This window comes from Pelophylax lessonae, assembly GCF_965119305.1.
Source record: "Pelophylax lessonae genome assembly, chromosome: 13".
In the NCBI taxonomy this organism is placed as follows: Eukaryota; Metazoa; Chordata; class Amphibia; order Anura; family Ranidae; genus Pelophylax; species Pelophylax lessonae.
This window is the reverse complement of record NC_138780.1, coordinates 72,200,105-72,216,530: the sequence shown is the minus strand read 5'-3', so window position 1 is coordinate 72,216,530 and position 16,426 is coordinate 72,200,105. Positions and strand designations below refer to the sequence as shown.

Genomic DNA, 16,426 nt, shown 5'->3' with positions numbered 1-16,426 from the left:
CCCACGTGCTTGTATGCATGCTTGACAACAGCAGGGTATGCTCCTAATGAGACAAAAGATGGTGTCCTGGGGTATTTCCTCCCAGATCTGGACCAGGGCATCACTGAGCTCCTGAACCAACTGAGGTGCAACCTGGTGATGTCGGATGGACCGAAACATAATGTCCCAGAGGAGTTCTATTGGATTTAGGTCAGGCGAGCGTTGGGGCCATTCAATGGTATCAATTATCTTCATCCTCCAGGAACTGGCTGCATACTATCACCACATTAGGCCAGACATTGCTGTGCACTAGGAGTAACCCAGGACCCACTGCACCAGTGTAGGGTGTGACAATAGGTCCAAAGATTTCATCCCGATACCTAATGGTAGTCAGGGTGCCATTGTCTAGCCTTTAGTGGTCTGTGCATCCATCCATGGAAATGCATACCCAGACCATCACTGACCAATCATCAAACTGGTCATGCCGAACAATGTTACAGGCAGCATAACATTCTCCATGGCTTCTCTAGACCCTTTCACATCTGTCACATGTGCTCAGGGTAAACCTGCTCTCATCTGTGAAAAGCACAGGGCGCCAGTGGCGAACCTACCAATTCTGGTGTTCAATGGCAAATGCCACTGGAGTTCCACGGTGCCAGGCAGTGAGCACAGGGCCCACTAGAGGACATTGGGCCCTCAGATCACCCTCATGAAGTCGGTTTCTGATTGTTTGGTAAAAGATATTCATACCAGTGGCCATTTTGTAGGGCTCTGGTAGTGCTCATCCTGTTCCACCTGCAAAACTAGTGAAAAACAGTCAGAAAAGATGAGTGGGGGAAATAAAATGTCAGTGGCCTCCACCTGTAAAACCATCCCGGTTTTGAAGGTTGTCTCATTGTTGCCCATCTTGTGCACCTGTTAATTTCATGAACACTAAAGCAGCCGAAACTGCTTCTTAAATAACTAGATCAATACCCCAGGAGTTTAACTGACTTAATGCTGTACTCTGATTAAAAAGTGTTCCTTTAACTTTTTTGAGCAGTGCAGGTCTGAAATCCAGTGGGGGGAGGGGGGTGGGGGTATGTCTGGGCACCCAGGCACACCCAGCCTATTTACAGGATGAGAAAGGACACCTGTTGCTGATTGAGAATTGAATCAGATTTTCGACAAGATGGGCGGTGCTGGAGATTGAGATACAGAGCAGATCCAGCAACCACTCACTTTCTACAGGCAGTGCTGACTTGTGTAAAGAACTACAAGCGTTGGTGGGGTGACCAGTCACACTGTTCATAAGAAGCAGGCAGTGGCAACTGATCTTTTTAAGTAATCTGGGCTGTCCTTGGTGGTATCAGAGTGACTTAGGATGAAGACTTGATAGCACTGGCATGCAGTAGAATAAAAAGCATGACATTCTAGAAGGTGGGCACTGTTCTGCTTGAACATTGGATTTTCTTCATGCCTGAAGTTCGGTTTTAAGAAAAACATTTTCTAGGGTCTCATTTTGCCTAATGGAAAATTAGAAATTCTAATCAGTTATCCAGAATAAAGGCCTGTTTGTCAGATACCGGACACTAGAAGCAATGTTCTGATTGTATCATTGTAATGGAGTTGGCCAGACCAGCTGTTTTATCGAGGCAAATAGAGGCAAGAACCACACAATATTAGGGTAACTGCCTGATATTGCTGTAATTATTGCGGCAGCAGGATGCGGCCATTTACAGAGTACAGTGTGCTGACATGAAATGCATGATTTAGATCTTGTTTTATGGCGTATGAATATTTTTTTGGTTCTTGAAAATATAAGACTTTAGAAAATAGAAGACTTCAGAAAATTTGGCACAGATTTGGTAATAACTTACTTCATATCGGCGGACAAGGGCTTCATTCTTCTTTTTTAAAGCTTTTATCTTTTTTTCTAATTCAGCATCTTTCAGCTCTTTTATTCTCATTTCCCCATCAGATAGTGAGACCTGATAACAAAAAAAAGTAACATGGCAATTAGTGATGAGCCGAAAACCCCTCAGTTCGGTTAGCACCAGAACTCCTGAATATGTAAAAAGTTCAGACCTGATCCGTAAACTCTATTTGGTTTACGGGACCCAAACTTGAAAAATCCAAAGTCCCCATTTTGAAGGCTTATATGCAAGTTTTGCCCATAAAAAAAGATTACAGGGGGCCTGGGTACTCCCCTGGGCGACATGGATCAATTAAAAAAAAAAAAATGTCAAAACATTGTTTTTACAGGAGCAGTGATTTTATTGTTGCTTAAAGTGAAATAATAAAAATGAAAATATTCTTTAAATATAGTACCTGGGATGTCCCCTTAGTCTACCTGTAAAAGTGGCCCATCTGCACTGTGTATAGAACCTACTGCAGCAAAACCAATATTTATAAAGAAAAAAAAAAAAAAAGACATTTAAATTGCTGGCAATAGTAGAAAAAAGTGAAAAAAAAAAAAACGGATGGGGTTCCCCCCAAAACCCTTACCAGACCCTTATCTGAGTATGCAACCCAGCAAGTCAGGAAAGGGTGGGGATGAGCAAGCGCCCCCCTTAACCATATCATGCCACATGCCCCTTAACATAGGGGGTGCTTTGAAGTGTCCTTATGTTGACGGGGTCAAGGACCTCTTCCCAACAAACCTGGGCTGTGGTTGTGGGGGTCTGGGCAGGAGGCTTCTCAGAATCTGGAAGCTCCCTTTAACAAGGGGCCCCCAGATCCCAAACGCCCCCCCCCCCCCACATACATAGTACAACTACCCATTCACCAAAAAAGTGTTAAGAAATAAATACAAGTCCTTTATTAATCACTTGACCTCCACAAGATTTACCCACTTCATGAATATGCCATTTTTTGCGAAAAATAGCACTGTGATAGTTTAACTGACAATTGCGAGCTTGTGCAACGCTGTACCCAGATAACATTTATGTTCATTATTTCCAACAAATAGAACTTTCTTTTGGTGGTATTTGATCACCTTTGCAGTTTATATTTTTTGCGCTATAAACAAAAAAAGACCGACAAATTGGGGGGAAAAAAACTGGATTTTTAACTTACCGTAAAATCCTTTTCTCTGAAGTTCATTGACAAATGCAGCTCCATATTCTTCTTAACCACTGGGTTTTGCTGCCCCCTACAGGAGTAGGACACTAGGCAGGAAAAAAACAAAATTTTTGAAAAATCTTACCTGTAAAATTCCTTTCTCCGAGTCCTCCGACAGTCGCCGCCTCCTCACTATTGGGTATTGACTTCCGCTCCGCAGGAGTAGCTAGGCATAAGACTTAGTCAAAAAGAACAAAGGCATTTGCATATACACACACCTGGGAGCTGTCCCACCGGGTCAATACCCCCCTGCAGTGACCACTCCCAACTCAGTTTGGTAGCATAGCAGTAGGAATGCAAGACAACAACCCCAAAAGAGGGGCGGGGGCGGCGACTGTCGGAGGACTCAGAGAAAGGAATTTTACAGGTAAAATTTTACAAAAATTCAGTTTTCTCTTACGCCCTCCGACAGTCGCCGCCTCCTCTAAGTCATCACTATTGGGATGTCCCAAAGCAGTGTATACAGGAGGGGTGGGAGGCACAACCGTAGAAAAGGCAACGCAGTACCCACATCAGAGAAAGGAACCTTACACGCACAGTAAGAGAACCTTCTGGGCAACAGAAAACAATGCTCAACAGGAGCAACAGCCCAGGAAAGCAAACACCAACAGCCAGGGACACATAAAAAAACCAGGGTCCTTCATGGCACTGCCGCACTGAGAACCTTGCGGCCAAAGGAAGCATCAGCTGATGCCAGAACATCTACCTTGTAGAATTTGAAAAATTGTGTGCACCGACGACCAAGTTGCAGCCTTGCACACCTGGGCCACCGAGGCCCGATGCCAATAGGCCCAGGACGCACTCAAAGATCTGGTAGAGTGCGCCTTAACAGGGAAGGGTGGAACCCGTTCCTTCAAAGCATAAGCCTGTTCAATGGTCTGTCTGATCCATTTGGCAATAGTTGCTGCAGACGCAGCCATGCCCTTCCTCAGGAAGGACAAAGAGGAAATCCGTCTTCCGAAAGGATTCCGTAGACGACAGGTAAGCCCTGATCGCCCTGACAACATCCAAGGAATGCAGAGCAACCTCTTTAGGATGCTTAGGCTTCGTACAAAGCGAAGGCAAGACAATGTCCTCATTAATGTGGAACTCCGAGACCACCTTAGGAAGAAAGGATAGATGTGGACGCAAGACCACCTTATCCTTGTGAATCACCAAGTACGGAGAACGGCAAGATAACGCTGCCAGTTCTGACACCCTGCGAGCCGAAGTGATCGCCACCAAAAAGGCAACCTTCTTAGACAGCAGAGGCAACAAAATCTCCTGGATGTGTTCAAAGGGAGCACGCTGTAACAGGGACAGAACCAAGTTCAAGTCCCATGGAGGTAAGGGTTCCTTCCTGGGAGGAACCAAATGTCGCACACCTTGAATGAAGGTGCGAACCAGAGAATGAGACGCCACAGGGCGTTGGAAAAGGATAGCCAGTGCAGACACCTGGCCCTTTATCATGGCCAGCGCCAGGCGCTGGTCCACACCAGACTGGAGAAAGGCCAACACTCTCGACACCGAGTACGAGCGAGGGGACGGTAATAGATTTTACCAGAAGAGGATTTCCTAGCCTTGACAAGGGTAGGGATGACCTCAGGGGAGAGACCCCTGTCCCTCAGGACCTGGGTCTCAACAGCCAGGCCGTCAAAGCCAGCGACTGTAAAGCAGGATGGAAGATCGGTCCCTGAGACGGTAGATTTTCCCGCATTGGCAGTCGCCACGGAGGCGCCACTGCCAGGTGAACAACGTCGGGGTACCAGGACCGGCGTGGCCAGTCTGGCGCCACCAGAATCACCAGGTGCGGTTCCGAGGCTAACCTGCGGAGGAACCTGGACAGCAACTGGATTGGAGGAAAGGCATACATCAGAGGATACTGATGCCAAGGAGCCACCAACGCATCCGAGGCGTCCGCCAGAGGATCGCGCGTTCTTGCCACAAACCTTTCCACCTTTTGGTTTAGCCGAGATGCGAACAGATCCACGTCTGGGGATTCCCACTTCGCACACAGCATTTGGAAGACCTCCGGGTGCAGGGACATCCATGAGCACAGAGAGCGAACCCGACTACGGGAAGACTCAGTAGTCGCTAAGTACCCCTCGAGTGCCCAAACTGCATCCCAGGACACAAGATGGCAACACAATGGCCCCGTGCAAGTGAACACTAGAAACCACCTTCGGAGGGCAGGACGGATCCGGACGAAGAACCACCTGGCCCCATGAACCAACAGATAGGGGCAATGACAGGACAATTTTGCCAGTGCCGACTAGGGCTGAATGATAGTCGATATGATATCGACTATCGTTCTGCGGCCGTAGGCGATATTCATATCGCCGAGGTCACGATATTTGCATAGGCAGGGGGAAGGGACTCGGAGGAGGACAGGAGGACTCACAGACTTCAGTGTTAGGCAGGGAGAAGTCGGGACACTTCAGCGGTGAGCATACACTGACTCACTCGTGCACTGCAGCCTGCCCCACACGTTCAGTAAGTCTCACTCTCCGCCCTAGTTTTCTCAATGGCATATTCAGGGAGCCAATCAGGCCGTGATTAGCTGCACAGCTAACCAATCACGCGTGCCTGCACACCTGATCGGTTCCGCTGTGCCGCTACTCACGGCGTGATTGGCTCCCAGAATGTGCCATTGAGAAAACTAGGGCGGAGAGTGAGACTCATTTAACGTGTGGGGCGGGCTGCAGTGCACGAGTGAGTAAGTGTATGCGGCTGTGCTGTGATCCTTTCCCGGCTCCTAGTCCACCGCTCCAGCCTCCTACCACCACCACTGTGAGAAAGACTGTCTGTCACTGAATAATCTGATCGATTCCACAGTCCACACTGTCACTGACTGTCACTGAGTAATTGATTTTACCATATTAACCCTGACCTGCCCAGTGCCCTGTATCTGCAATTAAAATTTACAAGGCTGCCTGCATGCTTCATGATTTCCATTCCCAGCATCCTTCCCAATCTCTAGTGTCAGTAACATTAACCCTATGGTACAAGGCTGCAGTGTGCACTGAATCCCATTCCCTACAGTAACTGTATGGTCAGAAAGGATTGGTTTGCTGTGTTGCTCACGGCACTCACCGCTCAGTCAATATCGCAATATATATTGTTGAAAAAAAAATATCGCAATATATTTTTTTTCCAATATCGTGCAGGCCTAGTGCAGACAACCCCGTGAGCAGAGACAGCAACCAAGGCCACCTTCTGCAAAAAGGTAAGCCGGGGATACAAAACGATACTCGCAAAGGAGGGTCTGGAAGAACCGACTGCATCAACCAAGGTCCCCAGTTGGCGACGGAGGTCGCACTGGAAGAACCAAGTGTTGCACCCCCTGGAAAAAGGTATGCACAAGGGAACGGGCGGCCAACGACCTGTGGGATAAAAATGATCAAAGCCGAACCTGACCCTTGACAGTACTCAAGGCCAACCTTTGATCAATCCCCCCCCCCCCCGTTGAAGGAAGCCAAGATCCGGCCACTGAGCAAGAGTGAGGGGGAGTCCAAGACGACTCACGCCACGCAATACGTGACTTTCTCATATGATGAAAAAAAAAAACATCATAGAAGACGCTTCCCATGCTTTACGCAAGGTGGGAATGACCAAAGCAGACAATCCCCCGTCCTTTACCTGGCTTACAACAGCCAAGCAGGCAAGCCGTCGAACGTAAAGGCGGACGGGATATCAGCCCCGGAGAGAAGAAACCCAAGGAGCGCCAGCGGCAAGCCTGACCAGGTCGGCGTACCAAGCTCGGCGAGGCCATTCCGGAGCCACGAGAATGACCGAAATCCCTGCCGCCTCGATCCTGCGAAGGATTCTTGGCAGCAACAGGAGAGGAGGAAAGGCAGACAGCAGCCGACACTGACCTCGGCCCATCCGCGAGCACTCTCGCAGGACCATGCCGGCGTCAGCCTTGCACAGGTGACAACACCAAACATCTCAGCATTGAACATGTTGAAGCTAGCGAATGTTCTTGCCCATGACAGAACCCATGAGGCCACCATTTCACCTGCCAGAGGGTCCCGGGAGCGGGCCACGACCTCTGCACTATCCTGTAGATGCGATGCCAACAGGCCCATGTCCGGAGTGCCCCCAAACGAAGGCACAACTGCTGGAATGACTCCGGATGAAGGGACCATTGCCCTGCATCCAGGGCCTGTCGACTGAGGCAAACCGCCTACCAATTGTGTTGGTTCCCCCCTGGAAAGGGAACAGCGGATAGAGCCCGAATAAGGCGCTCTGCCCAACGAAAAAACATCACTTCCAAGGCAGCAAGGACACTTTTGGTGCCCCCATGGTGAATGACACAAGCCACTGTCACGGCGTAGTCAATTGAAAGTGCACTGGGCAGCTGCAGGTGCCGATCCAGTGAACTAGCCAAAGCTGGATCGAGCTCAGCCCCAGGACAATGAGCGGTAAACCTGGATCCTCCAGGGACCATGCTCCCGAAGCAGCAAACCTGTCGAGGACTCCTCCCCACCCAGACAAGCTTGCATCCGTGGTGACAATTGTCCAGTAGACGGGGAGGAAGGATTCCAAAAGCAAGACTCCCCGGGCACCCGGCCCAGCCGGATCCGCAAGTCCAGGGAGTTTGGATTACAGTTGCCTTTGAGAAGGAGTGCCTCCTGGGGGATCCCCAGAGGGATTGAGCGAAAAGGACCATCTTGAAAAACACCACCATCAATCCCAGAACTCGCATGCGTGTCCAAAGGGAAGACCATGTACGGAACACCAACAGTCGACCGCAGTCCAAAGTGCCAAGAGTTTTGACCCCGGAGGGAGAAACACCCAGACCGAGGAAGAGTCCAAAGTCAGACTCAGAAAGTCCAGTCTCATGGAAAGGACCAGGGATGATTTCTGAAGGTTCAGAACCCACCTAAACTCCACCAGAGTTCCCACGGTGACAAACCACTTCATTGTCAGCACCGTAGGGGACTCCAAGCGGAGAAGCAGAGCGGCCAGGAAACTAGGGCCGATACGCCCCGCTGCCGCAACAGCGCCAGGACCGGAGCCAACACCACCGTGAAGACCCTAGCAGCATAAGCGAGAGCAAAGGGTAACGCCACAAACCAAGAGATCATTCCCCATGGCAAAAAACGGAGAACCCGTAGCTGTCCACAACATAACGGGACGTGAAGTTAGGCAGCTTGATGTCAATGGAGGCCATGTAGAGAAGCCACCACCGTGCGAACCAATACCAACTTGAATTGGTGATCTGCACGGAACCAACAAAGGACCAGTAGGTCCAGCTGGTTGAACCAGAGCCTGAACTGCCCCACAGAGCGCCTGTAAGAGATCCGGAGACAGCCGTACATTGGAAGGGAAAAACCTTACCGGAAATAACCGGATTGAAACTTGATCTTGCAACTGGACCGCATGACCTCCTGAGCCCAATCAGCCTGGGATCCGGTTCAGCCGCAGGTCCTCTGCCCCCTAGATGGGAGAGGAAGCACATTCAGGCCGAGTAGGCCTTGTCCGCAGGTCTGGAAAAAACCAAACACATGAACGCCAGACCAGGGTTGCCTGGAACCCACATGGAAGTCAGGAAGGACTTCGCCACATCGACAGTCCTCGAGGGACGAAGAAACTGTTTGTGAGCCGAAAGGGAGGAACCCCGACTGCAATGAAGGCCCTCACCCTTGACAGACGTGTCATCCAGGGCAGCGCCAAACAGGCGATCCCCCTGAAAAGGGAGATCCATTAAGACCTTGTTAGAAGTTTGATCCGCAGACCAACACTCCGGTCAAGTAGACTCCGGTCAACCACCGCCAAAAACGACAAGGTGTTATACAAGGGAGCCTCGACCAGCGCGACATCGCAAACAAAATGCAGCCCCTGTGACAGCTGGACCAACAGCTCCCCCAGGGCAAGAGGGACATGCCCCACACCAAATTGCGGTGTTGGGACTCGGCCCATCAGGCAGAGCCTGCGTGGCAAGGGCAAACAGAAACACTGTTCCCAGTCCAGCTACGCCAGGGAGCACAGAGCGCAGGCCACAGCCAGCACCATCCTATCCCCTAAGTCCTTAAAGGACGGGGATATCTCCACCGGAACAATGGTAGTACCATTCAGAAGGAGACCGTACGTCCACCAAGGGCGTAAACAGTACTCTGTACCAGAGACACCCCAAAAGGGCAATGGCTAACGGCGCTTAGACCCCCAGGGGAACGTCTCAGACGGTCCCCTTCTACATGAGCAGCCAGCAAAACGAGCAGCTCCGGGTGGCATGTGAGTGCCAGATGCCACCTGCGCCCTAGGCGCAGCCGCCGCTGCAACTCGCAAATTGCAGGGTGCCACGCACCGAAAACAACCAGGGCGTCCACCAGCGCCTGTCGCGGCAGGGGAGGTGGAAATGTCATCCTCATCATTTGAGGAGACAGGGCGCGAGGTAACAGACCCGTCAGGGAGGCCCACGTCAGGCCCACGTCTGCGGCGGCTGAGCCAGACTCAGACTCAGAGACATCAGAAGAGGCAGGGGTAGGTGGAGAAACGTTTTAGCGCACCTACCACCACTCCCTGGGCCCAAATGTGTCCCGAACTGCCAAAAAGGTATAGACAGACAGTGGAGATCCAGAAGGCCCTGCGGCCTCCGTGAGGGGTCAGGTGGCAAAAAATGGCCTGCAGGGTCCATACTGAACCCGAGGAACCCGCCAGCAACTTTAAAGAAAAAAAAAATTGTATTTTTTTTTAAACGGCCCCACAGCGCCCCCAGGAGGTCAGGCACGCGCTAACAGACCCCCACAGAGAGGGAGAGACCACCCTCAAGATTCACTGTCCTTCAGGCACTCCCACCAGCCTTCACTGCAAAAAATCTCCAGCAAAATGACCGAAAACAGGTGTACCAAGATACAAAGAAGCAGACAGAGGCTACAACAAAATGACGGCCCGTCCGAAAATCGCGGCAAACGGGACCCGCAGGGGAACACCCCAAATGCCCATTCGCATCATCCACTTCAGAAAAACCCCAGCAAGGGCCCCCAGCACGATTATTGAGCACCGCGGACAGCAAACTCGCCCGGCCCCCCATGCGGCCTGCACACTAGGCCCCAGGCTCAGGCAGGCCCAAACAGTCCCCCACGTGGGGGGGAGGGTAGGTGGGGGGGAGGGTAGGGGGGGTGGAGAGGAGGGGGGTCACAATAGCACAGAGGAGTGGGGGTCCGACCATCTCAGGGAGAGGGCCCGCGTCCACCCCAAAATCCGCCGCCAGGGAGGGGGGGGGAATTTACTCACCATACCGGGAACACAGGCGGGCGCAAGCTCTTGACAGGACCCCACGCCACCTGAGTAGGGGGGCTGTCGGCCAAATAGAAACGCTGCAACGTCAGCCTCGACCCTGTCGTGTGCGTCCTGGTGAGACGTTTAACTCGTGGGGCCAGTCCCCGTCCAGTGGGACTATGTCGCAGCCAACCCAGCGCGGAGCTAAGGCCTGCACACGCTCGCTGGCCAGACTGGGGTGACCACTGGATATGGGGGTCCAGTCTGTCGCCCAGTCCGGCATAATTGCTTCAAGCTCTCACAGGAAAAAAGTTCCGGAGAAAAAAAGGCTAGCTAAAAAAATTCTACATAAAAAAAATACTTTTATGCCAGGACCAGAGATCCCAGCAAGGAACTAGGTCCTTATTACTTACTAGGCAGAAAAAACTGACATCCTATGCAGGAAGAGAGAGGTCGTACCCTCCGGGACTGCCCATAGGCGTAGCCAGAACTTTTTCCTGCCTAGTGTCCTACTCCTGTAGGGGGCAGTATAACCCTACTGATATGAATCAGAGAGAACTGCATCCGTCAATGACCGATAGAGAAAATCTTATTTAGTCTCTTATCCATTGAGCGACACAGGATTCTTTAACATCTGGAACATTCAAAATAAGTCCAACTGACAGGTAGGCACCACAGTAAGCATCTACCACACTCCTGTGATGTGTGCCTGGGTTGATGTGCAATCAAGTGTGTATATGATGACCTCATATACTCATATACATAAACATAGGTATAAACGTAATAAATAAATTTGTGGTTGAATAAATGTCACAAAATCAAAATAGAACACATGTGAATTTAGCACACCGGATTTCTTCACAACATTCACTATGCCCATTTGGTTCTAAGGTTGCAGCTTGATTTATTTCACAGATCCTGCGCACAATTTTTTTCACATACAGGCACCACAGCAATTAGAGGCCAAGAGGCCAGACAGCAAGCGACTGCATACAGCTTAAAGAGCAGTCTGTAAACCTATACCAGTGATGGCGAACCTTGGCACCCCAGATGTTTTGGAACTACATTTCCCATGATGCTCAACTACACTGCAGAGTGCATGAGCATCATGGGAAATGTAGTTCCAAAACATCTGGGGTGCCAAGGTTCACCATCACTGACCTATACAATCTGTTAATTCAGACTTGAGGAAAATGGGCACATTGCTATTGAAATGCATTGTCTGGATGATCAGCTTACGCACAGTAGGAAGTGGGCAAGTAGACTACAACCCAAGAACTCCAATAGCACAGAATTGTTTTTATTTTATGTCCTTATATGCAAGTAATCATCATAGATATCCAAGACAGGGCAGGATCTAAGGCAACGACACCTTGGTCCAAGAGCCTGGAGAGGGCCTGGTGAAGGTATGCAAGGCATTGCAAAGACTCTTGGAGATTGAAGTCAGAAAACTATTAGAGGACAAAAAACATGGGTCAATGGAACCGGTCTTAGAAGGCTTTAAATCTGAGGCAGAAGGAACACACTGGCTTAATGGTCTCCCTGTGCTTGCTTTTATCCAGGCTTTGAGGCATTATTGTCAGCAACAGCGGGGCGTAGTTCCTGCCATTGACATCAAAACACTTTTCCTCCCTCCGACACCAATGACAGGGCACTATTCCTTCTACTGAAACCAATGATGGGTCACTATTCCTTCCACTGACTCCAATAATGGGTCACTATTCCTTCCACTGACTCCAATGACGGGTCACTATTCCTTCCACTGACTCCAATGACGGGTCACTATTCCTTCCACTGACTCCAATGACGGGTCACTATTCCTTCCACTGACTCCAATGACGGGTCACTATTCCTTCCACTGACACCAATGATGGGGCACTATTCCTTCCACTGACACCAATAATGGGTCACTGTTTCTTCTAATGGCTCCAATGATGGGGCACTATTCTTTTCACTCCAATGATGGGGCACTATTCTTTTCACTAACAAAGATTGGGCACTATTCTTTCCATTGGTACCAATGATGGGGCACTATTCCTTCCACTGACACCAATGATGGGGCACTATTCCTTCCACTGACACCAATTATGGGGCACTATTCCTTCCACTGACACCAATTATGGGGCACTATTCCTTCCACTGAAACCAATGATGGGTCACTATTCCTTCCACTGAAACCAATGATGGGTCACTATTCCTTCCACTGAAACTAATGATGGGTCACTATTCCTTCCACTGACTCCAATAATGGGTCACTATTTCTTCTAATGGCTCCAATGATGGGGCACTATTCGTTTCACTAACAAGGATGGGGCACTATTCTTTCCATTGGTACCAATGATGGGGCACTATTCCTTCCACTGACACCAATGATGGGGCACTATTCCTTCCACTGACACGAATTATGGGGCACTATTCCTTCCACTGACACCAATTATGGGGCACTATTCCTTCCACTGACACCAATTATGGGGCACTATTCCTTCCACTGAAACCAATTATGGGGCACTATTCCTTCCACTGACACCAATTATGGGGCACTATTCCTTCCACTGACACCAATTATGGGGCACTATTCCTTCCACTGACACCAATTATGGGGCACTATTCCTTCCACTGAAACCAATTATGGGGCACTATTCCTTCCACTGACACCAACGATGGGACATTTACTACTCTCGCTGGCCACAGTCTGGCCCCTCTAAAGCTTGAAGGACAGTAAACTGGCCCTTTATTTAGAAATTTTGTAGATCCCTGCATTGCTTTGCAGAAGGCACGAATCGATGGAGATGGGTACTGCTAATAGAATTCTTCGTGAACCTGTCCAACAATGCTCCAAAGAGGCACTGACCCTTGAAGGGCATGAAGAGCATATCACTTTTGCAGGTTTGTTCCACCATCCAGCAATTAAGGCAAAGTACTCTACACATATGCACAGACAGAGATTGATGCACAACAGAGGACATGAAGTCTCTAGAACAGCTAAAGTTCAGAGCGGTGATTAGATCCACATGATTATCAATCTTTTGGTATACACCAGGTGCCACAGCTCAGAACCTAAAAAGCTCTCTGGGAAGCACTCCAAAAAGAACCCATTGCTCTGAGGTCCCTCTGTGAAGGCCCAGTTTAGCAGGACTGGTCGTAGTGAGATTCAACAGCAGATACTGTAGAAAAAACTGCACTGGATAGCTGGAAGGAAAAGTGGGTGTTCCACTAGCAGCTATCAATATGTAGAATCTTGATTTAAAAAAGGTTTGCCAGAAGAAAATGTCAGGTTAAAGTAGAAGTTCACCTTTAAAAAATGAATGTACTTTTTTTGCATGTGCACAGGTAAAGCATGTGAATTTCAGGATTATCAATGAACTACTACAGCACACATCAGCGTCCTTGTAGCTCACTGAGAACTACAAGCTGTCAGATGCAATGGCTGATGGTAGATGTAGTTCATTCATTCACAGAACTCTGAATAAAGGACATGGTTGCATGGGTGGAGCCCACATGGCCGCGTTGCTTTTAAATTGTGGCAGTGGGTGCAGGAAGAGGATCCCCAGCCGGCTGTCACAATGGGAGATCGGGTCAGGGTGGGGGCAGGTGATTTAGTAACATGTTACACCCCAACTATGGGTGCAACATGTTACTAAAGGTGAATCTATCCTTTAACTCTTGAATCAGTTGAGCTTAAGAAAAGACATCAATCATTCTAGACATGAGCAAAAAACTAAGCAAGCTGGCCCTAAGAGGGGTTATAAGCAAGGTCTGGCCAATTGTTTTGTTTTTTTGCCAGTGTTTATTCCTCCTTTGGCAGCATAATAACCCAGATGTTCTAAAATCCCGTTCCACTGAATAGACAAGAAATACAGTAGGAAGCAATATTGCATATGCGATTAACAAATCTGGTTTTAGAACATATACATACATAATTATAAACAACACCTTCAAACCACTAATAAAGTTACCAAGATCCTTTTCAAAACCTTTCCAAAATGCAGTAGGCTTGACTTGGATGTTTACGAGTGACACATAATCCTGACTATACCTTTTACATATGTTAAACACAGAAGTGTAAAAAAGAAGTTAGGAGCTAAAAAAAGATGTGTGCTGATCTGTATGTGTGCACTGATGTTAGAAGTAGCATGAACTCTCTTAGATAAGAGTATACCACCACTCCCTTGAGAAAGTATGAGGACTCGATTAGTTCTTGTTCATTCCTAGGTATAGTTTATTATTATCCAAAAGTGCAGCGCTAATAAACATGAGTGTAAATCCAAGAAAGAAAATTACAGGCAAAAAGTGAATAAACAACCCTGTTAAGTCCAAATGCAGTCCAAATGTGTTTAAAGTAAACATGAGATCAATAACCCCCGGTGTGTAAGTGACCTGGCTGTCCAATGTATTGGTGATCAAGTGCTCAATGGATCCCAACACCAACTGAAAAATGGAGATGCAATTTGCTCACCAGAAACGTAGGATTCAGAGTGCTATAAAGCACCTGGGTCAAAACAGCTGGATATGTTGTAAAAAGGAGATCCGGAATACTCAGCAAGCCATGGATGTCCAAGTGGAGATTTAAAGCAGATACATCACCCCAAAACCTCTCGATCAGCCAAGCAATGGCGTATGGAACCAGGAAGGAGGAACAGAAGATAGTGTAATACTGCTAAAAAAAATGTATTCAGCAAATAAATAAAATTACACTTACAAACATCTCATGGGAGGGAGCATGAAAGGATGTAATGGTAGGCTGTCAGTAGCGCTATTTCCTGGTTCCATCCGCCATTGCTTGGCTGATAGAGAGGTTTTGGGGTGATGTATCTGCTTTAAATATCCACTTGGATATCCATGGCTTGCTGAGTATTCCAGATCTCCTTTTTACAACATATCCAGCTGTTTTGACCCAGGTGCTATATGTTACATAGTTACATAGTCGGTGAGGTTGACTAAAGACAATAGTCCATCCAGTTCAACCTGTGTAGGTGTGTGTGGCTGTAATCATCTCACATACCCCTGAATGTTCTGATCCTTGAGATGTAAGTCTAAGAGTCTTTTGAAAGCCACCATACTACCCGCAGAAACCACCTCTTGTGGTAGAGAATTCCACAATCTTGTAGCCCTAACTCTCGCTTCTCCTCTAATCGCATTGTATGCCCTCGAGTCCTCATGCAATCCCTTCGAATGAACAGCTTTTTTTCTAAGCTGGGATCCCCATTAAGATATTTATAAATTGCTATCATGTCCCCCCTCAGACGTCTCTTCTCCAGGGAGAATAAATCGAGCGATTGCAGACGCTCTTCATAGTCAAGGTCCTCCAATCCCCTAATTAGTTTAGTTGCCCTTCTCTGGACCCTCTCCAGCTCCAACACATCCCTCCTGAGGACTGGCGACCAGAACTGGACAGAATACTCCAGATGCGGTCGGACCAGAGTTTTATAAAGTGGAAGGATTATAGTCTTATCTCTGGAATACATCCCTTTCTTTATGCATGCTAATATTCTGCTGGCTTTGGCAGCTGCCGCTTGACATTGCATGCCGTTGCCTAATCTATCATCAACCAAGACTCCCAGATCCTTCTCCATTTTTGATTCCCCCATCATACGTGTATATGGCATTCTTGGGTCCTACGGTTCTGCTGAGCAAACTGCATCTCCATTTTTCAGTTGGTGCTGGGATCCATTGAGCACCTGATCATTACTACATTGGACAGACATGTCCCTTACGCACTGGGGATTATTGATCTCATGTTTACTTTAAACACATTTGGACTGCATTTGGACTTATGATTGTTTATTCACTTTTTACATGTATTTTTCTTTCTTGCATTTACACTCATGTTTATTAGCGCTGCACTTTTGGATAATATTTTTGCATCACAATCTTTTTGTCAGCTGTGGTGTGTAGCAGCTTATTTTTATGGTTAGCGCAATATTTTTCCCTTACATTTCTAGGTATAGTTTACACCAGCCTTTTTCAACAAGGGTGCCTTGGGAAAATTCCTAAAAATTGCCCAAAAACCGTATACAAGCCAGCGAGTGGATCAAGCCACAGGTTTTCATTGTGCGCCATTATAACCTTATAGGCACCGACATCCTAACAACCAATGATGTCATCAGTTGATGAGGATGTCGGGCGCCTGCACAGTATCCTT

General features: G+C 48.4%; 1 protein-coding gene across 1 annotated transcript in view; it reads right to left on the bottom strand.

The window, feature by feature from the left end:
• The window catches only part of CCDC9B (coiled-coil domain containing 9B), a 364,648-nt gene that overhangs the window by 317,882 nt on the left and 30,340 nt on the right, over positions 1-16,426 (bottom strand). The window contains exon 3 of the mRNA XM_082275011.1: positions 1,839-1,949. Coding sequence (XP_082131137.1) covers positions 1,839-1,949 — 111 coding nt within the window. The remainder of the gene's footprint in view (positions 1-1,838; positions 1,950-16,426) is intronic.